The following is a 23,749-nucleotide window of genomic DNA, read 5'->3' as shown; positions in this document are numbered from 1 at the left end:
CACTGGCATGGGTATAGGTTCCCACGGCTTTGGGCTGTCCTTTACTGTTTTCCCAGGCCACAAGCAGGGAGCTAAGTGAAGCAAACATGATGCTCTACAAGATGCTTGTCAGAAACCTGCCACTTGAGTCCCGGCTTCAGCTTTAGCATCAGCTGCCCAGCAGGTGCTACCCTTTTTTTTTTTAAAGATTTATTTATTTTATTACAAAGTCAGATATACACAGAGGAGGAGAGACAGAGAGGAAGATCTTCCGTCCGATGATTCACTCCCCAAGTGAGCCGCAACGATCCGAAGCCGGGAACCTGGAACTTCTTCCGGGTCTCCCACGCGGGTGCAGGGTCCCAATGCATTGGGCCGTCCTCAACTGCTTTCCCAGGCCACAAGCAGGGAGCTGGATGGGAAGTGGAGCTGCCGGGAATAGAACCAGCGCCCATATGGGATCCCGGGGCGTTCAAGGCGAGGACTTGAGCTGCTAGGCCAAGGTGCTACCCTTTTGATCCGCGTCGGTGCTCCTCACAATGACACCGGACGGCCCCGCCTCCCCCGCGCGAGCCCCGCCCCCGCCCGCTGAGGCCCCGCCTCCCACCGCGGCCCTTCCGGAAGCAGGCCCGCCCCCCTCCCATGCGGAGCCGCCGGCCCCGCCTCCTCCGCGCGCCCGCGTGCCGCAGCCCGCGTCGCCCGCCAGTGCCGCGCGCTCCCGCCGCCCTCCGCCGCCGCGCTCGCTGGCTGGCCCGGTGCGGGCGCCGGGCTGCCGCCGGGGGAGAAGCCCGCCAGCGCCGCCGCTGCTCCTGCCCGGGCCCGGGTCTCGGTCCGTGCCCCGGGCCCGCTGAGGCCCCGCCCGGCCCGGCGATGAAGTGTCACTACGAGGCGCTGGGGGTGCGGCGCGACGCCAGCGAGGAGGAGCTCAAGAAGGCCTATCGGAAGCTGGCCCTGAAATGGCACCCGGGTAGGTGCCGTCCGGCCGCCGCCGCCCCGCGACCTTTCCCGCCGCTCGCCGGGCAGCCAGCCGGGCTCTCAGCGCCCCAGTCCCCCTGGCTGCCCCCCGTTCCCGCATGGCCGCCTGACGGCGGGCAGACCACGTCCTGGGGCTTCTCCTCCGCCGGCTCGGACGCCCTCGCGGCGGGGCGCGAAGCCGGACCGACGGCCCCGAGTCCCGGCTGGCCCCCGGCTGGCCCTCCCCTGCTTGTCCGCTCAGCTTCCAGGTGTTTCTCCTAAAATTGCGCGATCCCAACCACTTCAGCCTAGCTTAGGCGCCCTTCTCACCAGAATAAAATTGCCTTCTAGAAAGGGGCGCTTCTCTTCGCAGCCGGTTTCTTCAGCTCGTGTGAACGAAGTGTCCTCGCGTTGGTTTAGAACCAGCTTCTCTTGGTGACTTTGTGTGATTGTGACCAGGCCTTGTATGAAATGATCTGATCTTGCTGACTGGGAAGCTAAGAAGTTGGATTTCAGGTTTATAATAAGAAGCTTTCCTGTTAGCGTTAGTCCTTAAAGATGGCTAAAGTCTTCCCTGTTATTTGCACATGGACTTTGTGGTAGCGAGGTGAATTCTGAAATGCCAGGTTATGTGTTTTACACTTGAAGGATTAAATCTAGGTGCAGGTCAGGCAGTGCAGCTGAGTAATTGGTAGTTGGGATTAACAGGACAACATTTCCCTGTGAGTCACCCATGTGGAGAGAGACTTGAGGCTTCCTTGTCGGGAAGAGCTTCGTCTGGATCCTGAGGAGCCTCGTTTGGGACAGTGGACGTTGGGCAGGGGGAGGACGTGCGAGAGGCAGGAGGGGAACCGAAAGAAAGGCAGAGACCCAGCTGGGAAGGGGATGTTGAGGGCCCATGAGGCAGGCAACAGGTCTTGGCTTGTTCCGGAAAACTGGGTGCTGGCAGAAGAACTAAAACGTGGTATTAAAACGAGACATTTCCCAGTTCATGGAAAATACAGCTGAAAGAGGACTTTATTTTGGTTCAGAAATCTTTTGAAATCCATGTAGCCTTTCCACGGCGCACATTTTCCACGAACCTTTGGAAGATCTGTCACATATTGGAAGAGCAGATGTAATGGACAGAAAGTTAGGGGATGTATCGTCAGTGTTGGTAAATCGGAAAATATAGGAGCGTGTTCTTAAAGGAGTGATTACCTTTAGAAATAGAGCTAGGTAGGAATCAGGCAAGAGGCATTCCTTGACTTCCTTGAGTGGGGAAGGGTGAGACGGAATTAGTTCTGTGTCCGAAAGCACATATACTTTTGGAAAAAGGTTTATTATTTGAAAGGGTGGCAGATGTTCCATCTGCTGGTTTCTGTGGTTAAGCTTTGCTTAACTCCATTGGAAACACTCTGTTTATCTCATGCTGTTAAATAAAATATTATTCTATTGAGGAACCTAGAATAATTTGCAGTAGAGTCAACAGTTCCATCTAGCAAGGTCAGTGTGAGTGACCTGGGGCAGCTCCAGTAATTCATCCCACAGGTAATGACCTGGCGCTGGTCCAAGTGAGCAGGGCGCTTGGCTTCACGGCCAGGCTCCAGTAGACACAGCAGGACCCGTTCCAGTCTGGTGATGGAAGGCAAATACAAGGTGCTTTAGGAGCAGGTGCACCCAGCCATGACTAGGTTTATCTGTGAGTGGGACAGGGGAGAGCTGTCCAAGAAGTTAGCTGCTGAAGAGGTGACATGAAAGTAGAGATCCCAAGGGGGAGTATGGGTAGGGTGGCCGGAGGAGGCGTGGTAGAAAGGTGAGCATGGCTCACTAAGCAGAGGCTAGGTGACTGCGCGGGAAGCATACACTATTGGGATGTGGCGCTAAAGGCATTAGGAAGCTGTTGACCAGTTGCTGGTCTCCTGGCTCTGATGGGCAGAATGGATTGGAAATGAGGGAGTTGGGAGGCCAAGGAGCAGGGGAGAACCACAATGGTGGATGATAGGGGTTGGGGTTGGCATTCCAGGCCAGGAGTCAAAGGGGTGTGGCTGGGAGGTGAACTGGCAGCCAGGAGGAGGCTTTGCTGTGGCCTACCTAACAATTCAGCCCACGCATGGGTGGGTGCAGGATCAGTGCAGCAAGGTGGCAGCCAGCTTCTCCGGCAGACCAGCCCGGGAGGGTGTGGGCAGAGTGGTGTTTTCAGGGAGTCTGGCTTTAGGCCAGGGCTGAAAGACACGATCCAGGGAACTTTTCAGGCATTGGAGAGAACAGGAGAGCATTGAGTGTGTTACGGGAAAGGAGCGAAGGATAACGTGAGAATGACAAGCTCTAACAGCTGGCGTGACAATACCTGTGGCGTTTGCATTTGCTTAATAATAAATGTGGACTTTGCTATTTTAAAGTGTTGCTTTAAAAAAAAACTTGGATATTTTCACATTTTTAATTACAAGGCAGGGCAAGAGATTGAGATGAATGGAGAGGTTTTCTACCCACTGGTTTACTCTGCAGATACTCGGGAGCGTCATACCAGATTCAGGCGCTAGAACTCAGCCTGAACCTCCAGGGCTCCAGCTGGGTGTGGGAGCCCAATGACTGCGTGCCTGGTGTGTGTTTGCAGGAGGCTGGAGTTAAAAGCAAAGCTGCGACTCAAACCTGGGCACTTGTTACGGTGTGCAGGTGTCCCCAGCAGTCAGCAAATCCAAGCAGCCAGCCCCCTCCCTTTCATTGACGCCTTTTTTTTTTTTTTTAATAAGGATTTTTTGTTTCTTTGTTTGTTTGAAAGACATAGTTACAAAGAGAAAGCGGAAGACAGAACATGAATTTGTGTCTGCTGGTTCACTCCCCACATGGCCGAGTGGCCAGGACCGGGGACTAGAGACAGGAAACTGGAACTCTGTCCAGGTGTGTCGGTTCATGGACCAGCACTCAGTTCGTCTTCCACCACTTTGCCAGGTGTGTCAGCAGGGAGCTGGATTGGAAGTGGCGCGGATTAGAACCTGAAATCACATCGATGTGGGATGCTTTTTATTTTGGGGGAAGAGGGAACTTAATTATATATTTGAAAGACAGAATTACCAATGGCAGAAAGGACAGAGACAAACCTGTTTGCTGACTTACTCCCCAGATGGCCAGACCGAAGCTAGGAGCTTCTTCCTGGTCTCTCACCTGAGTTCAAGGGTCCAAGCACTTGGGCCATTTCTCACTGCTGTTCCAGGCTCATCAGCAAGGAGCTGGATTGGGACAGGGTGCAGTGGAGCCTGGAACCAGCACCTGCTTGTCCGGGATGCCTGCATCGAAGACAGCAGCTTAAGGTGCCACACCACAGTGCCGCCCCTGCTTTTTAGCCTATTTCGTTCATTCTTTTAGATCAGCCTTATCATCAGCTGGCTCACGTGTATATAGAAATGAAAAAAAGAAAAAAAGCTGTAAGACAGGTGAAAAAAAGGAAGCTCTAGTAATTTTCACCTGGTACATTAATGAGTATTTTGTCTTTAGAAGGTTTGTTCTTCAAACTTCCTTGGTGGGGAGGAGAGCAGGGTGTGGAAGGAAGCAGTATCCTGAGGTAGGTGGTGGGTGAGAAGGAAACAGACCTCTCACCCACCAGTCACGGTTTCACGTAGGCATATTCCATTACTGACATTTCTGGGGCATGTAAGTTCCAGCTGTTCCTTTTATCTGACAAGTTTTAAACATTAGGTGATTTTTGAAAATATATTTCAAAGAGAGTTCTTCCATGTAGTGGGTCACTCCTCAGTTGCCCTCAACAGCCCAGGCTGGGCTGGGCGGACGCTGGGTGGCAGGAGCCCGGGTGCCGACGCCATCCCCTGCTGCAGATGGGCAGGACACTGGCATTGAGAGCAGAGCCGGAATCCGAGCCACAGCGTCCAGTACCCGCACCCTTTGTCTCAGGACAAGTCTCCTGAGATGCTTCACCCAGTAGACTTCTGTGAAACTTACTGGCTAAACCTGGTCACCCCAATTCAGGGAAGTCTGAAGTGAATATTTGAACTGGATTCTTTGCCGGTGTTGACAAAATCAATTTTGTTTGGAGCAAGTGAAGAGACCCTGGCCAGACAACTAGTTGTGTCTGTTGCAGGTTGGTAGTGTAAATCTAAAATAATCCCGTGGGAAGACTGTGAGGCTGTCCCATGAGGCTGGTGCTGCCGGGAGGCCTGGGTGCTTGCTGAGTCCCGCAGTGAGGGAAGACAGCCAGGGAAAGAATGGTTAGTATACATGTTCCTAACTTTATGAGATTTATTTTGATAAACGTTGATAAAAAGAGGAAGAGCACTATATATTATATGTGCTGCTGAAGCGAGCACAGGTCACTAAATATTAGTTAGTACTGAATAAATCAGTCTCCTTGTAACTAGTTAGGTATTTCTTTTGCTTCTACTAAAGTGTGTGCTACCTAGGGTTTCCCACTCGTGAACATCAGGTGGAATGCTCAGGCATAGACCAAGCTTGGGGAAAGGCTGGATGTTTCTCTCGGTGGCTGCTCCGAGCAGCACTTGGCTGTCAGCTGTCACCTGGGGCCTCTGTTTCTCTGTTTGACACACTCACTCATCTATTTATGCATCTCATCGAGATTCTGTCTTTTGCATCTGGGATGACTGCGTTGCTGTGACTTTGCTTTTTTTAACAGATAAAAATCTGGATAATGCCGCTGAAGCCGCCGAGCAGTTTAAGTTGATCCAGGCAGCCTACGATGTGCTGAGCGACCCGCAGGAGAGAGCATGGTGAGCCTCACGCCGTCCTCTGTCTCCGTCTGTCGTGTTGAGAGGAATCGGCAGGACAGGACACGTGTTTTGCTTCTGTTTTGATTTCATAGGCTAGGTGGTTTGTGGTATGTTCTCAGTCGTCGGTCACCTGCGCGTTTCATACAGTGCAGTACTTAGATAGGAACATCACAGTGATTGTGCCAGCTGTGTGGCTTTTATAGGTCCTGACATAGAGTTTGATGGATTGTGGTTTTAGTTTGATACTTGAAGTGATTTCTTATTAAACCTGAATGACAGATTTACTCATAGCAGAAAGAATGTTGACTTGTGCTTAAAAAAACATACAGTGGTTCAGTACAAGAATTGTATATTTTTCCTTAGAACTGCTTTATATGAAGAAATTGGGTTGACCTTCTGGATCTCCAACAGATAACTTTTACTGATGATGTGATAATTTACCACCATTTCTACACCAAAAGTTCTGTGTTTGAAGTTTTCAGACTCTTGATTAACATTTAGCTACAGAGGAATGGGTTTTGAGTCCTGGTGTGAGCATGCATGAGACTGTAGCTGGGTTCTCTGTGTGGAACACTGGCTGTCAAGAGAAGGGTGAAGATAGTTCTTACAGGAAGATCCTTTCTTTTTAAAAAAATTTTTAATTTACTTATTTTTATTGGAAAGCCAGATATACAGAGAGGAGGAGAGACAGAAAGGAATACCTTCCATTCGATGATTCACTCCCCAGGCGGCTGCCATGGCCAGAACTGAGCCAATCTGAAGCCAGGAGCCACCTCCAGGTCTCTCACGTGGGCACACGGTCCCAAAGCTTTGGGCCGTCCTCCACTGCTTTCCCAGGCCACAAGCAGGGAGCTGGATGGGAAGTGTGGCTGCCGGGATTAGAACCGGGGCCCATAGGCAGATCTTTTCTAGGAATGTGAAGGAGAGGATCGTCAACTTTTCTGTCCCCAGGAAATTGGGAGGTCCAGTTTAGAAATGCTTTTGCCTTCTAGAACTTTGGAATTCTGCCATGATTTACCAGCGTTGTGATTAGGGGAACAAGTGATTTGATACTTGGCAGTTTCAGTTCTTGTTTCAGCACATGCTTCCGGCATCGTCAGGAGCACTTGCTCAGGTGTGGAGTTCCTACATTGAGCTTACACAAGCAGAGTCCTGGTGTGTAGTGAGTGTGTGGTCCAGGCTGTGTCCACTCCTGTCCTGGGGCAATGCAGCTGCCCTTTTGGGGGTCACAGACATTGCTGACTTTCTAAATGCCCCTTTTCCTATGGACTACTGTTGTATCGTCATGTGTTAGACATTGCAAGCACAGTTTTAATTTGCAGTTCCATGCAACGTTGATGTTTCCTTAAAATCTTTGGGCTGTGGATTGGAAACAAGAAAATATATTCTATTTTGTCTGTTTCAGAGTAAGGAGTGATGGGACACTAAATTCTGAAAGCCTTTTTGAATCTGAAAAGCCTTCACTTATTTGAAATTTTATGTTTTAGGTATGATAACCATAGAGAGGCGCTACTTAAAGGTGGACTCGATGGGGAATATCAAGATGACAGCTTAGATCTGCTTCACTATTTCACTGTTACTTGTTACTCTGGTTATGGAGATGATGAAAAGGTAAGAGAAGAGGATTTAGTTTTAGTTGCTTCTCGAACTTGAGAAAGAGTTACACACGAAGAGAATTCTTAAAAATTTTCTACAGTAGAAGTGAAGTAGTATTCATTTTGAAAGCTGAACATACAGTGCCTTCTTTGGCTTACCGTGTATGGAAACTGTCAGTGGATACTCACATGGACTTGGCAGTGACGGTGTGGCCCTATCATTCTTCAGCATTCAAGTTTTTTTCACTGCACATTTTAAATCTTACTCTGATTGGACAAAAAAGTATTAAAATAGAATACATGCTTCTGATTTTCTTAGGGTTTTTATACAGTGTATCGCAATGTTTTTGAAATGATTGCAAAGGAAGAAATGGAATCCACGTTGGAGGAGGATGTTGAAGAATTCCCAACTTTTGGAGATTCCCAGAGTGACTATGATACGGTACAAGAAAGATGCATTACGTTTTATAATGTTTATCACTGTTGTCTTCTTATAGTCTTATTAAAAAGAAAATCATGGGTCAGGTGTTTGTCTTAGTTGCCAAGCTGCCATTTAAGATTCCTGCATCCCACATCATGGTCCGGAGTTAGATGCCAGCTCGCACCCCTGCTCTCTGTTATAAGACCTTGGTTGGCAGCAGGTAATGGCTCAAGTCCGTTGGGGCCCTGCTGTCTACGTGGAGATCTGGATTGAGCCAGTGGCTTCAGTCCCACTCCATCTTTACAGGCACTTGGGGACAATCAGCAGATGGGAGCTCACTTGGTCTCCGTCTCTCTCTGTGTCTCCAATTAATTTGAATATAAGTTCCCTGTCTCCATCCTGACCCATCACCTCTCCTCCTGTCTTCCTTCCACAGGGAGCATGGCTGGCCTTGTAGCCTCCTGCTCATTTTTCTTCCTGTTTATTGGCCACGATCCCAACCTGTGGTTGGTAGTCCTTTCTCACCAGATCTGTTTTGAAGAGTATTACATTCTGGAAAAACTTAAAAGGGTGTCTTTTCCATTGATGAAAGGAATGCTGTATGTGAAAATAGCCACTTGAAAGGTGTTTTACATCACTAATATTTTCTGCCTTGCTAGAAATTATTGAAAAGAGGTGGACATTTCAGTGGCCCTGTGGCTAAGACACCACTTGAGAACCCTGAGTCCTAGATCAGATTGTGTGAGTTCAAGTCTAGGCTCCCCCTCAGGTTCTAGCTTCCTGTTGATGAGCAGCACCCTGGGAGGCAGCACACGGCGATGGCTTGCGGGACTGGGTCCCTTCCACTCGTGGGAGACTGGAGTTGAGTTCTAAGCTGCTAGTTTCTGGCTGGCCCAGTCCCAGCTATTACTGGCATTAGAGTGAGCCAGAGGGTGGGAGATCTCTGCCCTCTGTGCCTTTCAAATGAATAAATAGATCAAAAGAAATAAAAAGCTAGAAATTGACTTGTTTGTTTGTTGCTAGGTAGTCCATCCTTTCTACGCTTACTGGCAGAGTTTCTGCACTCAGAAGAATTTTGCTTGGAAGGAGGAATATGACACACGACAAGCTTCCAACCGCTGGGAAAAACGAGCTATGGAAAAAGAAAATAAAAAGATTCGGGATAAAGCCAGGAAAGAAAAGAATGAACTTGTCCGTCAGCTGGTAGCTTTCATCCGCAAACGAGATAGACGAGTACAGGCCCATCGAAAGCTTGTGGAAGAGCAGAACGCAGAGAAGGCGAGGAAAGCTGAAGAGATGAGGCGGCAGCAGAAGCTAAGGCAGGCCAAGTACGAGCAGTGGGTCTGGGCAGAGAGGCTGAGCGCTACTGCCCAGCCCCCAGGGTGACGCAGGAGGACGTCCCTCATCAGACTGGTGTCGGCTTTTTTTTTTAAATTAGGGATTTATTTATTTTTATTATTGGCAAGGAAGATTTAGAGAGAGAAGGCGAGATAGGAAGATCTTTTATCGCTGGCTCACTCTCCAAATGGCCGCAACAGCCAGAGCTGAGCTGATCCAAAGCCAGGAGCTTCTTCTGAGTCTCTCATGCGAGTGCAGGGTCCCAAGGCTTTGGGCCGTCCTCGACTACTTTCCCAGGCCACAAGCAGGGAGCTGGATGGGCAGTGGAGCAGCTGGGATTAGAACCGGCGCCCATATGGGGACCCAGCATGTGCAAGGTGATGGGTTATCCGCTGAGCCATCATGCCAGGCTCCATCATTTTTTAAAAATCCATATATTGGAGAATAAATTTTCAGTTGATACTTTCCTTCAGAGGCCCTTTATACTTGAACTCTTGGATTCTCTTAAAATTAATAACATATTAGGTGATAGCAAGTCTGACTCCAGGGTCCTCGCTTTTAATCACCAGCTGAACTCCTTTCTGTTGGAACACTCTGATGAACTCAGCTTGTTTCTTCAGTCCATTCCAGCTTTGCTTTTTGAGTTAACTGCCAGAGCATTATGTCTAGAACATTACAGCATTCTTTCAAAACATAATTCACTCTTTAAAACCTTTACCTAACACTGACCCCATCTTTTACAAATGGTGCTAAAAATCACCAGGATATTTTTAATACACCACTAAAGAGTTTCAAAAACACATTTGCCGGGCCCAGGATGATAACCTAGTGGCTGAAGTCCTCACCTTGCATGGCCGGGATCCACTGTGGGCACCAGTTCATGTCCTGGTGGCCCCACTTCCCATCCAGCTCCCTGCTTGTGGCCTGGGAAAGCAGTAGAGAATCCAAGGCCTTGGGATCCTGTAACCGTGTGGGAGACCCGAAAGAAGCTCCTGGCTTCAGATTGGCTCAGTTCTGATTGTTGCGGCCACTTGGGGAGTGAAATCAGCAGACGGAAGATCTTCCTGTCACTCCTCTCTGTATATCTGACTTTCCAATAAAAATACATCTTTAAAAGTCAGAAAAAGTCTTTAAAACAAAGCAAAAAACCAAAATTCTTTTGGCAGTAGTTAACCCCCTAGTGGGTGACAGGGTGAAGTGAGTTTGCACAGTTCTAAGACTGATTCTAAGCTTGTGCACATGGACAGCGTGGGAGGAAAGCCCTCCGTGTCTAGAGTATAAATGTTGGGTCTGAAGTCAGTAAAACCTGCAGAGGTGGTTGAGCGTACTTTGTGTGTGCAGCCTGGCGGAGCAGTACCGCGAGCAGAGCTGGATGACAGTGGCCGATCTGGAGAGGGAGCTCCGGGAGATGGAGGCGCAGTATGAGAAGGAGTTTGAAGATGGTTCAGATGACAATGAAATGAAAGACCGCGAGCAGACAGACACACAGGAAGGTAATAATCTCCGTTTATGAAGAAATTTTAGAAAATGGTGCTCGGATGCTATCCAGTGTCTATCGGAGGGCTCAGGTAAGACATCAGGGTCTGGGAGAAAAGAACACGTGGAGACAGCTGCATTGCAGCCACGTGGGTTTTACGTTGCATCTCCAAATATTTAATAGGACGAAGAGTCAGAATTAGCAGCCATGTAGAATGCAGCAGAGGTGGTCTGTTGAAGCAGTCTCATTCAGCTGATCTGATTGACATTCTCTTTTGATTATGTTGTAACTAAATGGTTTGTGTTTCTGGCTGCATGACTAATGATGAATAGGTGTATTGGCAGGCTTCACCTGACTGACCACCAAAAATGCAGTTAAGTAGTAAGCGAAGTTTAATAGCACTGTATCCAGGAAAATGGATGTTCTATATAGCCAGCAGGTTCCATACAAGCTCTTCCAGTTCCTGGCCTTGTTCAGGAACTCCTGATGTGTGGCGAAACAGGAGGGCACAAACGTGACCACCTTGAAAAGGTGAGGCCCTGGCATGGCCCAGAGGAGCTGCGTGCTTCGTTGTCGCGGGCTCTGACTATTCTGTGAGAAAAATATTGGCCAAACATCTAGCAGTTGGACAGTTACTTTGTCAGCAAGTGTGTTTTTCAGACTTACAGCCCATTTATTTACTCAACCTGACTACAAAAGGAAGTATTTTGTTAATGAATCAGCAGTAGTCGTATATCTAAAATTGTTTTTTCAGTTAAAAGCACTTTGTGAAGGTAAGGTGGCATGTATAGTTTACAATTTATAGCACGCTTTAACATTCAAGATTTTGTTTGAGGGCCTGGTATAGTTTACAATTTATAGCACGCTTTAACATTCAAGATTTTGTTTGAGGGCCTGGTGTGGTAGCTTAGTGGCTAAAGTCCTCACCTTTCATGCACACGATCCCATATGGGTGCTGGTTTGTGTCCTGGCTGCTCATCCCATCCAGCTCTCTGCTTGTGGTCTGGGAAAGGAGTCGAGGACAGCCCAAAGCCTTGGGAGCCTGCACCCACATGGGAGATTCAGCAGAAGCTCCAGGCTCCTGGCTCCTGGCTATGGATTGGCTCAGCTCCAGCCGTTGCTGCCACTTGGGGAGTGAATCATCAGATGAAAGATCTTCCATTTTTTTCTCCTCCTCTCTGTATATCTGACTTCCCAATAAAAGACTTATTTATAAGTCTTAAAAGAAAAAAAATGTTTTGATTGTCATAGTGCAACTTAAGAGTAGGTTCTGGGGCCCGGCGGCGTGGCCTAGCGGCTAAAGTCCTCGCCTTGAAAGCCCCGGGATCCCATATGGGCGCCGGTTCTAATCCTGGCAGCTCCACTTCCCATCCAGCTCCCTGCTTGTGGCTGGATCGGCGTGCACCGGCCCGTTGCAGCTCACTTGGGGAGTGAAACATCGGATGGAAGATCTTCCTCTCTGTCGCCTCCTCTCTGTATATCCGGCTTTCCAATAACAATAAAATCTTAAAAAAAAAAAAAAAAGAGTAGGTTCTGTATTCATGCTGTTTCCATTTTATGAATGAGAAAACTAGAGCTCTGAGAAACTGGGGAACACCTGAGAACACATGACCATGTCAGAATCCAGGTTTTACTTCCAATCTAGTGTTATTATAAACTGAAGATTTTCATATTCATGAACTATTAAAATAGTCAAAGTGTGTACACAGTTAGAAAATAATACCAGATACTGAACGTTGGAGCTAGATAGAATATATATTGGTCATTTATGTTTTAATGAACATGTCCTTTAAAATTGTATTTATATTAAGAACCTAAAATAGAATGAGAACGAGATATTTCAGATCTTTACTAATCCTATAATGGAGCTCAAATGGCACCAACTTACTGATAAACTATACAATTGTATGTAAGTTTCAGTTGAGTCTCTAATGATTTAGTTTTTGTGGGCTGATAGGTACTAATTATTTTAATAAGATGTAAGCCAGTAAAAAAAGGTCTGTAAATGTGTTCAGCTTTACATGTAAAGTACTATTTTGTTCTTTCTGCTTACTGATAGAATATTAAAAATTATGCTTATTTTAACATTGGAGGAAGCTCATCAGGATTGTAAGTCTGTTTGAATCAGCTCTTGCTCAGGTGAACTGTGCAAATCTCTCAGAAAAATTACTTCACAGCAGAAGTTGAAAGGGCGTTTGATTTCCTTTTTTTTTTTTAAGGATTTATTTATTTTTGTTGGAAAGTTAGATTTACAGAGAGGAAGATCTTCTGTCCGCTGATTCACTCCCTAAGAGGCTGCAGTGGCCAAAACCGAGCTGATCCGAAGCCAGGAGCCCAGAGCCTCCTACTGGTCTCCCACCTGGGTGCAGGGTCCCAAGGATTTGGGCCGTCCTCGACTACTTTCGCAGGCCATAGGCAGGGAGCTGGATGGGAAGCGGGGCCACCAGTCTAGAACAGACACCCATGTAGGACCCTGGCGCATGCAAAGTGAGGCCTTCAGCCACTAGGCTACTGTGCCGGGCCCTAATTTTGTTAATTGAGCTTTTAACTAGACTCTGAAAATCTTCTGAGTTGACATATGAAAAGAACTGGAAAGATAAAGTGACTTATTTAGGTGACTTTTCTTATAATTCAGTTGTCTCTCTCTCTCTCTCTCTCTCTCTATATATATATATATATATACACACACCCAACTCAGACTGCTAGCATTTGTGGGTGTGTTGGTAAAGAAATATACCAATTTTAGTTTTTGTGTGCAGCTCCTACTAAGGAAATGTGATTTATTAGCATATTTTAGAAGGGTGTTTTTGGATCACACAGGATTCTTAACATCGCCTCCTGTCCCCTAGGTGAGGAGAGCCAGGAGGCCGAGGTTTTTGACGACCTCTACTGCCCAGCCTGTGACAAGTCTTTCAAGACAGAAAAGGCGTAAGTTGATTCATCTTCCTCTTTGGGGCAATGTGTGGCAGTTGGACTGTTTAGCAAGGAGCGTGGTTGATCCCTCATCCTTCACATGCCATCTTGCAGGGTTTCCTGCGCAGCAGGGGAGAGGCATGCTTTGTACCAGCGACACGTATGGAGACCTCAGGCAGAAATGGTGCTTGTGTTGGTCAAGGCGGCACAGGCACATGAGCGAGGAGGGAGACCGTATCCAGTCAGTCTGCTTGTTGTTGGCCTCGGACTCTCCTCCGGCCATGCAGACTGTTGCTGACAGCTGAGGAACCTTAGGCTTGTCTGGCCTTTAAACTTTTTCTGTAAAGGTTTTTAAAATTTACTTTTATTGGGAAAGAAGACCCACAGAGAAATAGAAACAGATTCTCCATGTGCTGGTTCATTCCCTAAATGGCCACAAAGGCCAAAGCTAAGCTGATCAAGTGCCAGGAACCTCTTCCAGGTCTCCCACGCGGGTGCAGTGTCCCAAGGCTTTGGGCCGTCCCCGACTGCTTTCCCAGGCCACAAGCAGAGAGCTGGATGGGAAGTGGAGCTGCCAGAACACAAACCAGCATCCGCTTTCTGGTGCTTGCAAGTAAGGATTTAGCCACCGAGCAATCACACTGGCTCCACCTTTTAAACTTGTTATTTGCTGAAGTGGAAGCACTGGGTCTTGTGGAAACAATACCAGAGAGAGAAGAATTGACAAGGAGGCCAGTACAAATGAGAGAGGAAAGAGCATGGGAGTCCAGCCCTGGGAAAGGAGCTGACTCGGGCAGTTAGCGAGAGAGGACGCTGAGAGCAGCGCTGAGAGCCGGAGCCTGCAGGGGTAGCCCAGAGGGCCAAGCGGCCGCAGCAGAGTTGCTGAGGTAAAGTTAGGAGCAGGTGACAAAGTGCTGCACTGAAGGACATTTTCAAAATTGTTTTATTTGGAAATTTTCTTACCCATGGAGAAATAGCAAACTTAGAATATAACCCCGCTGATTTCCCATGGTTCACACTTTGTCCCGTGTGCATGTGCCCACTTGTTCTTTGTACACACAGCTTTCCTGAATGATTTGAAAGTTACATATGTAATGCTCCTTTACCTTTAAATAACTCATACATTTCTTAAAAATAAGGATATTTGTTACATAACCACAGTACCAATATGAATATGAGGAAATTGGTAGCACTAATAGGGTACGTTCCTCCAGTCTACCACCATGTTCCCGTGCTGCCAGCCGTGCTTGTTTTACCTCGTGTGGCATTGTCTGCACTTGCTACGGGTTCTGTGTCAGGCCCTGTGCGGCAGGTGTCTGTGTAGTCTTAACCTGCAGCAGTTACCTGCTTTCTGCTCATTCTTTTGAGCACTCCCTTTCTGGTACAGTCTGTTCCGGCTTCTCCTGGGAACCTCAGTGTTTCGGACAGTGTGGTGCAGGAAAGGCAGCGCCCTGAGCGGGAACCTCAGACCTCAAGTCGAAGGTGGTGTAGATTTCCCACCTCCTGCTTCATCTCCTTATGGTCATGCTGTCTGCTTTTGGGAGATGGTCTTTGGTTACTCAGACTAAAGAGGTATTGCCTGTAGGAATTTGGATGGAGGGTGTCAGATGTCTAAAGTCACAAGGTGGTGGCAGTGACAAGGGAGAAAGTTTCTCTTGTCCTTCAAGCCCTCACTCATCATTCCTCTAGTCCTGGGTTTTTCTGTTAAAGTGTGCATGTGTGTCTTCTAACGCACCCCCCTGGGTCCTTGAAGCCTGTGGGGTCACCGGAAGTGGAAGCACTTAGCAGATGGTGATAGAAGGAAACTGTGTAGACTTTAAGAATTTAAAAAACTGGGCTGGCCTTGAAGTTCAGTGGGTTAAGCTCCCTGCTTCCCCACAATATCTGCATCCTGTAAGAGTTCAAGTCTCAGTTGCTCTGCTTTCGATCTGGCTGCCTGCTAATGCCCTGGGAAAGCAACAGAAGATGGCCTGAGTGTCTGAAAGTCCCCTTCCACCTGCATGGGTAACCCAGATGCAGTTCCAGGCTCCGGACTGTGACCTCTCCCAGCTCCAGCCATTGCTGTCACTTGGGGAGTGAACCAGCAGATGGAAAAATGTCTCTCTACCTAACTATAGCTTTCAAATAAATGAGTCCTTTGAAGAATTAACTAAAAATCAAAGCAACAGAATTTGCTGCCCTCAACCCGCACCCAGCTCTACTGCCCAAAAAAGGGAAAGAAATATATCTAGAGAAATGGGCGATTGCTGGGCAGTGGGAACAGAGGGCGGCCATGAGCTTCCCAGTGCTCATAAATCCTGGGGACTTCTGACAGCCTCTGTATCCAGTCTTTAACATTTGGTAAGTTACCCGTGCAGCATGGATCTCCACACGGTGGAGCAAGGTTCTCACGTGTGCTTGTGTTTTCAGCATCAAGAATCATGAGAAGTCAAAGAAACACCGAGAGATGGTTGCTTTGTTAAGGCAGCAGCTGGAGGAGGAGGAGGAGAACTTCTCAGGCCCTCAGATGGATGAAAATGCCCTGCCTGCGAATTCTGAGGAAGAGATGGAGGATACACCGAGAGAAAAGTACTTCTAAGTTCTTCCTGTCACTTAATGAACTTTTCACATTGGGGAGGGAGTTGAAGTACTGTTCATTCCAAGAATATCTGCCTTGCTAATGTTTTCTGCATCGTTTCTGATTCGTGGGACTTTAGCATATCCAATAGCTAAAGGCATGGTATCAAATACAGGTTTTACAGAAGGCATTATATCTGTGTTAAAAGCAGTTTTATGCCTTGGCAGTTCGTAGGCAGATTATTCACTGAACTAGACTTATGACAATATGAGAATTCTTTTTCTGTTGAACGCTTTTTAGTATTTTACTTCCCTGTGTGTCTAAGTATTATGACTTACTAATCTCCGCGTAGACAAGGGTTACACATTCTGATTTCTGTTTGCTCATAGGCTCTCTAAAAAACAGAGGAAGAAGCAGCAGCAGAGACCAGCACAGGTGTGTAGTTGGGGTCTTAACATTAAACACCAGCTCTAAAGCATGCGCGTACTTGGTTTATTCTGTATTGGCCAATGGGAAAGTCTTTCACTCTGTAATTTTTGTTGCAAGATGTATTAGATGGTATTGAAAATGTTTTCCCTTTCAACTTTTCCTCCTCTTTCTAGGTAACTAACTTAATGACCTGTTGTTAGTATATTTAAGAATTTTGTATGTAGTGTTGGACCTTGGGCCCAGTGGTTACATTTGCTGGTTAGAATAAGTGCTGTCCGTATCGACATGCCTGGTTTTAAGTCCTACTTCGGTTCCTGATTCGAGGTTTGTAATAATGTGCGCCTCAGGAGGTAATAGGTGTGGTGGCTCAAGGAGTTTGGTAGGTGAAACATCTGGAAAATCTGGATTGAGTTCTTCGCTGGAGTCCAGTGTGGGAGCTCTGTCTGTCTCTCTCAGATAGTAAACAGTTTAGAATTTGCATATATAGTTCCCCTGGTATGAATTGGCTGAGTGACTGTAGATTTTTCATAGATAAAAACTAAATTTGCAAAATTGGCTAGAGGTGGCAAATACTGAGATTTGTTAAATTTCAAACTGGGAAAGTTTATGTATGTATGGTCAAAGAATCCTCAGCCACTGAGGATTATGTAAGGATAGCCAATCCAAATGAAAACTGACTGTGATGATAGAGGATAATTAACTTTTGGGCATAGTATTTCACTGAACTCCCTCCCACAGGATATAATCAAAAAATAAGTTACTGTGGGCAAAAAAAAATCTTTGTAAGCTTTTTGATAGTATTGCTGTGATATTTCTGAAACTTTTGTGTCTTTGTGTATTGTAGGACAGAACAAGTGAGTATCTGCTCTTGCTATGGCTGGGCCAGGCAGCTGCTGGGATCTGGGTGCTGGGGACTCAGTTATTTGAACCACATTGCAGCTTCCCAGGGTCTATAGTAGCAGCATCCTAGAACTCTAACAACAGCTGGGGCTGACAGCCAGGCGCTGCAAACAATGTGGGCCTCCCTATCGAAAACCTGAGCACTGCACCCAGCAGCTCTTCCCCCTTGCCCGTGCACCCAGGAAATATCTGTGCTCTCAGGAATCACCTTTTCTTTGGGGTGAAGGGAAATACAAAAATAAATAGAGGGATAGGAAGGATGGTGGAGTAGTGCTGGATTGGGACTGTCATCAGTGGATTTAAAAAGCAATGAGTGTTGGCAGTGAACTGATCTGGCATACACATCCTGGTTTTTAGGTTACCTTTTCCCTGAAAGGGGAGAAAAATGGAGGGTTCTAGGCTGAGATGGAGACGATAACAGGTTAGCTGAGACCATCCATCAGAGTTACTCAGGAGTCAGTTTACAGGACCTGCCAGTTGGAGAAAATTTGAGTTATCTAAAAGAATAGTGACCATAAAATTTCACACATCAGTTTTGTTAAAAGATATTTGTGTATCTGTTTTTGTTGTTGGCAAAGGAAGAAGGGAAAGCTTCCTTACAGAAGAGTTAATATAAAAGGTACTAGTAATGGAGTGGAGAAATCCCTGTCGTGTGACCACCAGTGTGCTACAAAGGTTTGGCAAATAGCCTCAATTGATGCCACACGTGCCTGGTGACAGATATTCACACTCAAAGTCGCACTGGACAGGTTATCTACTAAGAAGGGAAGAAAGGCACCTTTTAGTAAAGATGATCAAACTTACTCATTGGGAAATGAGACAAACTGATAGTTTGCCTCATTAAGTTAAATACTGAGAAGGACACAGCTTTTTTATTATTGTCAAAAAGATTTAAATGAAGGCTATTGTTAATGGCCGTGTAAGGGCAAATCATGGGGTGTTATAAAAAAATAGTGAAAGGAAATATGAAAAAAAGGTTGAAAGAACTTTTGAGTAACGTGGTCTTTGATTATTTTACCTGCTGAGTTACAGAAAATAGTTGGTAAACTTGAATGAGGACTACAAGTGCTTAACTGTTGTGGGTCTGGAAAATGTTTTTGATCTTAAAAGAGACAAGGCAAAGAATCCTGTTTGCCTTCAGTGTGGGAATGTGTGATCCAGCTGCCCTTCGTGAAGCTACCTGTCTGTCTTTCGTAAGATTGGCAGTTGGTAGTGTTTTACTTTTTGTGAAAGTAATACCTGGTTGTTGCCAATCACTGAGAAAATATAGGGATATATAAATACGGGGTGTGCCAGGTAAAGCTATTGCCTGTGACACCAACATTCCCATATTGGTGCTGCCTGGGGTCTAGGCTGCTGCACTTCTGGCCCTACTGCCCGCTACTGTCCTGGGAAAGCAGCAGTAGAACACCCAAGTGTTTGGGCCCCTGCCACCCATATAGGAGACCTGGAAGATGCTTTGACCTGGCTGTTGTAGCCATCTGGGATGCAAGCCAGTGTGTGAATGAACTCTACTTTTTTCATATAACCTTTTAAAAAATATTTATTTATTTTTATTGGAAAGTCAGATTTACAGAGAGAAGAAGCAGAGAGAAAAGACCTTCTGTCTTCTGGTTCACTCCCCAAGTGGCTGCCATGGTCGGAACTAAGCCACTCTGAAGCTAGGAGCCAAGAGCCTCTCCTGGGTCTCCCACGTGGGTGCAGGGTCCCAAGGCTTTGAGCCATTCTTGACTACTTTCCCAGGATACAAGCTGGGAACTAGAAGGGAAGTGGAACAGCTGGGATATGAACTAGCACCCACATGGGATCCTGGCTCTTGAAAGGCAAAGACTTTAGCCACTAGGCTACCTCTCCTGGACCTCAAATAACTTTTTATAAAAATGTGTAGAAGCCAGGGTTGGCGTAGTAGATAAAGCCAACCTGCATTCCTTATGGTGCCGGTTCAGCTGTTCAAGTCTTGACTTCAGCTGCCTGCTTATGGCCTGGGGAAAGTAGCAGAGGATGGCCCAAGTGGTTGGGCCCTTACCACCCACATGGAAGTTGAGGTTCCTGGCTTCAGCCTGGCCCAGGCTTGGCCACAGGGACCTCAACCAGTAAGTGGAAGATTTCTTCTCATAATTTTCAAAGTAAGTTATGGTAAATATAAGTATCATCCTTATTTCTATAGGGATTAGTTCGTATTGTAATTATATAATTTGCTTTCCATTTTGCTCTGTTTTTTCACAATTATGATATTTAAGATTAATATACTTTTCCTTCATATATTCATCCATTACTTAACATTTGGATTATTTCCAATTTTTCCTTAGTTTCTCTGTAACAAGCTGTTTTTAACTTACTTGCTGCTGCTTATTCTATGAACATATTCTACTAGAGTATGTGGGACATTATCATTGCTTATAGCTATTTGATAACCTCAAATAAGAGGCCACTGTGTTATGGTGTTTATTTTGTAATGCGTGTGTGTTTTGTTACCTAGAATTATGACAGCTTCAATGAAAATGGAATTGAAGAAGGAATAAAGGTTGATCTGAATGATGGTAACTTAAATCAAGACAGTGCCAAAGAATTGGAAGATAGTCCCCAAGAAAATGGGGGTGTTGTGGAGAGTGCTGAACCATGCAGTGACCCAAAAAGTGAACCTAAAAGGTAAGCCCAATCTGCTTCTTATTTTATAGTTACTGAATATTGATAAATCTCCTTTCCCACGACTGGCTAAGTTAGGTATAGCTGTGTGTGTATAACCCTCCAGAGCCCATGTACCTTCCCTTACTAGTGAGGTACATTGGGAAGATAATGTCGAAGAATTGTCTTTATGGACATTGCAGGAACTTGGGCACAATCAGAATTGGGTCCTGTTTTGTTTCCCTCTCCTGCTGCAGTTCTTACCTTGTCCTGGGCAGTAATCCTGGACACCCACAGGAGAGCACGGGGCTGCCGAGGCTAGCTCTCCGTCACCCACTCCTGGAGCTCGCTGATCCCGTCTCTGGCATGTGATGTATTTGGCCTCCCCTTGTCATCAGGACAGAGGTCACTGATGGGGCGGTAGAGAACAGGGAATTTGGGTGTAGCAGAGTGAGGAGGCTGGAAGTAGGGCTCTGGCTGTAGAAAAATGCAGGTTTTGGGCCTGGCACGATTGCCTAGTGGCTAAAGTCCTTGCCTTGAATGTGCCGGAATCCCATATGGGCGCTGGTTTCCATCCAGCTCCCTGATTGTGGCATGGGAAAGCATTCGAGGACGGTCCAAAGCCTTGGGACCTTGCACCCACATGGGAGACCTGGAAGAAGCTCCAGGATCCTGGCTTCAGATTGGCTCAGCTCCAGCCATTGTGGCTGCTTGGGGAGTGAACCATCAGATGAAAGATTTGTCTTGTCTCCTGTTTATCTGCCTTTCCAGTTAAAAAAAAAAAAACAACTTGGCAGGTATTGGGGTGGGCATTTGGCACAGCTGTTAGTCACTGCCTGGCAAACCCATGTCACATCAGAGTGCCTGGTTCAAGTCCCAGTTACCCGGCTTCTGATCCAGCTTCCTGCTGATGCACACCCTGGGAGGCAGTAGTGATGGCTAAAGTAGGTGGTGTCCTTGCTGCCCCCATGGGAGACGTGGGGTGAATTTGGGCTCCTAGCTTTGGCCTGTTAGTGGTGCTTTGGGGGAGTGAACAGGCAGATGGCAGGCCTCCATCTACCTCTGCCTATCAAATTAAATGAAAATTTTTGCGTGTTTTAAATATTTATTTATTGGTTCATTCCCCAAATGGCTACAATGGCAAGGCTGAAGCCAGGAGCTTCTTGCAGGTTTTCTACATGGGTACAGGACCCACGGACTTGGCCCATTCTTCACTGCTCTCCCGGGACTGTGAGCACGAAGCTGGGACTTGAACTGGTGCTTGATATGGGATGCTGGTGTCATACAAGGCAGCTTCATTCACTGCGCCACATTACCTCTACGTCAGAATTCTAGGGAGGGAAAGGGCTTCTCAGACTTGGACAAGCACTGGTAAGAGTTCAGCTTTTCTCATTTGAGTGGTTTCTGCTGAGAAATGGCAGGGATGGACACTACCCACCTGGCCCTGCTTCCCCGCTTCCAGCAGGAAGACGGCAACAGACGTAAGCGCTCCGATCGGGTGGCTTTAGGACTCTGCCGGGCACTGGGTGGCGGCTTTCCCGACAGGGCCATGGTGCCCACTGTGGTCCAGGGCCTTCCTACTGCTTCTCTGTGGTGATGTGGATGGATCCTGTGGCTGCCTAGTTACGGGACTGCCTTGAAAAGTGTATGTGGATGGAGAAGCTGTTAGCTTCAGAGATGCAGCTGCCTCTGCATAAGTTGTCATCTGTGATGTAGTAAGCGGTCTGTGTTGCCTGTTGGAATGTTGTACTCTTTTGATGATGCATTCAGAATTAGCTGTGTATGTAAAGGATGCTGACGTGTAGGCCATTCTACTTGCTGCAGATTTTGGGTTTCTGCAAACCATCTATTATATCCGGTCACAATGTGGTGTTTGGAAACGTTATCCTAGCTCTGGTAGTTAACCCATCCCATCTGTTCTGTGAATGTAGTTAACACCCTGATAATTTGTTAGTACAGATAAAGAAAAGTATAAAATTTGTGAAGAAAATTAAATTTCTTGTGGGAAATTGTGTATAGAATTTTAAAGAATGTTCCAGAGCTTAAGAACCTTGGTGCACTGGCTAGCAGTTTGTTTTCAAGGGTGCAGGGGGAAACCCAGTAAATCAGAAAAAAAGATGTTTTTTTCCTATATTAGCTATTTGATGAAAAAAATGCATAATGTTTATTTCTTTCATTTCACTGAGGGGCTATTAAAGTCTTCATTAGAAACTAAGCAGAGACAAGAAACTAGACAAGGTAATGTTTGGGGAGCTGCTCTGAGTGTTTTAGTTATTTACAGTGAGTACTGATTAGGTAGAAAAGGTGGTAGCTTTAGTAAATGGAGTATTGTGCTTTGCTTTATATAGAAACCAGGAGACATTTTAGGAATTTTGTTTACTGTTACAAATCAAATTAAGAATTTGGGCTTTTGCTCATTTGAGATGAAGTTTAATTAAAAGATAATTCACTGAGTTTAATGGCCACTTTAAGTTCATCTCTTTCAAGGGATTATTGGGAGCAAGAGCAATTAAGACAAAACTTTATTTTTGGATTATGGTGAATTCTTTATCTTCCAGTGTTGCTAAACCCAAAGGAAAGAAAACCAAAGACATGAAAAAGTCTGTCCGAGTACCTGCCGAGCCACAGGCACTGGTAAGTCGGAGCTGACGCCTCCTCCTGGGTCGGCCTTTGTTGATGCAGCATGCTCTTCCAAAGGTGTGAATGTGCTGGGTGAGCCAGGTCCATAGGACTCTGCAAAGCCCTGGCTGCTTCAGCAGTTCTGCAAGTGAAAGCAAGAACGTAGGACATACTAGACTGTTCTAGAATATGTACTAACTCTGTAGTGCTTTACCTGATCTAAAGCTAGTATAAGGTTCTGCAAAGTGAAGCATGAACTTGTCCTGTATTCTAGTCTGAGGTGCACACTGCTGAACATTCTGGGACAGAGTAAGTGCAGCTGTTGATGGAATTTAACTCCCAGGAACGTTTGCCTTTGTCGGTCCTGTTTTGGTAGCTGTTTTAAACATCAAGGCATTGCAACATGTTTTAACCCTAACATTAGGACATGGAACAGTATTCTCAGATGTTGCACTTTTGTCTGATTTCTCCCCCTCCTCAGAGCGCTGTTCTGAGCTGCACAACCTGCCATAGTGAGTTTCCGTCCCGGAACAAGCTTTTTGACCATTTGAAGGCCACCGGTCACGCAAGAGCGCCTTCATCCTCCTCCGTAAACAGTGGAACGAGCAGTCGAAGCAAGAAAGAGAAACGCAAAAACAGATAGAAAGTCTGGCAACACCTTTTCTTTCTTTTTGGCTGTCTCTAGGTATTTGAAACCAAAAACTGAACTGAAATCATCTAAAGAGTTAAAATCTCAGTGATCTGCAATTTATTGCATTGTGGAAGATTATTTTTATCTTGTTAAAACATTTTTTGTTTAATATATATTTTTTAAACATTTCACTAGTGATTGAATTATACTTTTGCCATCTGAATTAACTTGAATGTCTCCAGACAGGTAAATATTTGTAAAGTGTGTATTGATTTCTGTAGCTTTGTGTGGACAGAAATGTACAGGGAGATTAAATTATTTTAACACATACAAATGCCCCTTTTTGCTTCCTTTTGTTAATTTCATATTTTCATAATGCTTTTGTATTCTTTATAATATCACTTTTTTTTCCTAGTACGAATGAGTCGGATTTTAAAATCATGGTAGTGTAGTGGGTAAGAGCTACGACCTGCAGTGTCATCTTCCCATGTGAGTGCCAGTTTGTGTCCTTGCTGTTCCACTTCTGATCCAGCTCCCAGCTAATGTCCCAGGCAGAGCATTGGCAGATGGGCCCCTGCCACCCACCTGTGGGA

At 46.2% G+C, this 23,749-nt stretch overlaps 1 protein-coding gene across 1 annotated transcript; it reads left to right on the top strand.

The window, feature by feature from the left end:
- The first annotated feature begins 677 nt into the window (after positions 1–677).
- Positions 678–23,490, top strand: DNAJC21 (DnaJ heat shock protein family (Hsp40) member C21). Its single transcript, XM_004583644.4, has 12 exons — positions 678–946; positions 5,558–5,651; positions 7,139–7,262; positions 7,566–7,688; positions 8,691–8,995; positions 10,347–10,498; positions 13,332–13,410; positions 15,805–15,963; positions 16,342–16,387; positions 19,761–19,930; positions 22,465–22,540; positions 23,007–23,490. The coding sequence occupies exons 1-12, from the start codon at positions 850–852 to the stop codon at positions 23,166–23,168; spliced, it is 1,587 nt and encodes a 528-aa protein (XP_004583701.2). The 5' UTR covers positions 678–849; the 3' UTR covers positions 23,169–23,490.
- The last annotated feature ends 259 nt before the right edge of the window (positions 23,491–23,749 follow it).

The sequence above is a fragment of the Ochotona princeps genome, chromosome 23 (genome assembly GCF_030435755.1).
Source record: "Ochotona princeps isolate mOchPri1 chromosome 23, mOchPri1.hap1, whole genome shotgun sequence".
NCBI lineage: Eukaryota > Metazoa > Chordata > Mammalia > Lagomorpha > Ochotonidae > Ochotona > Ochotona princeps.
This window is presented reverse-complemented; position numbering and strand designations above follow the sequence as displayed.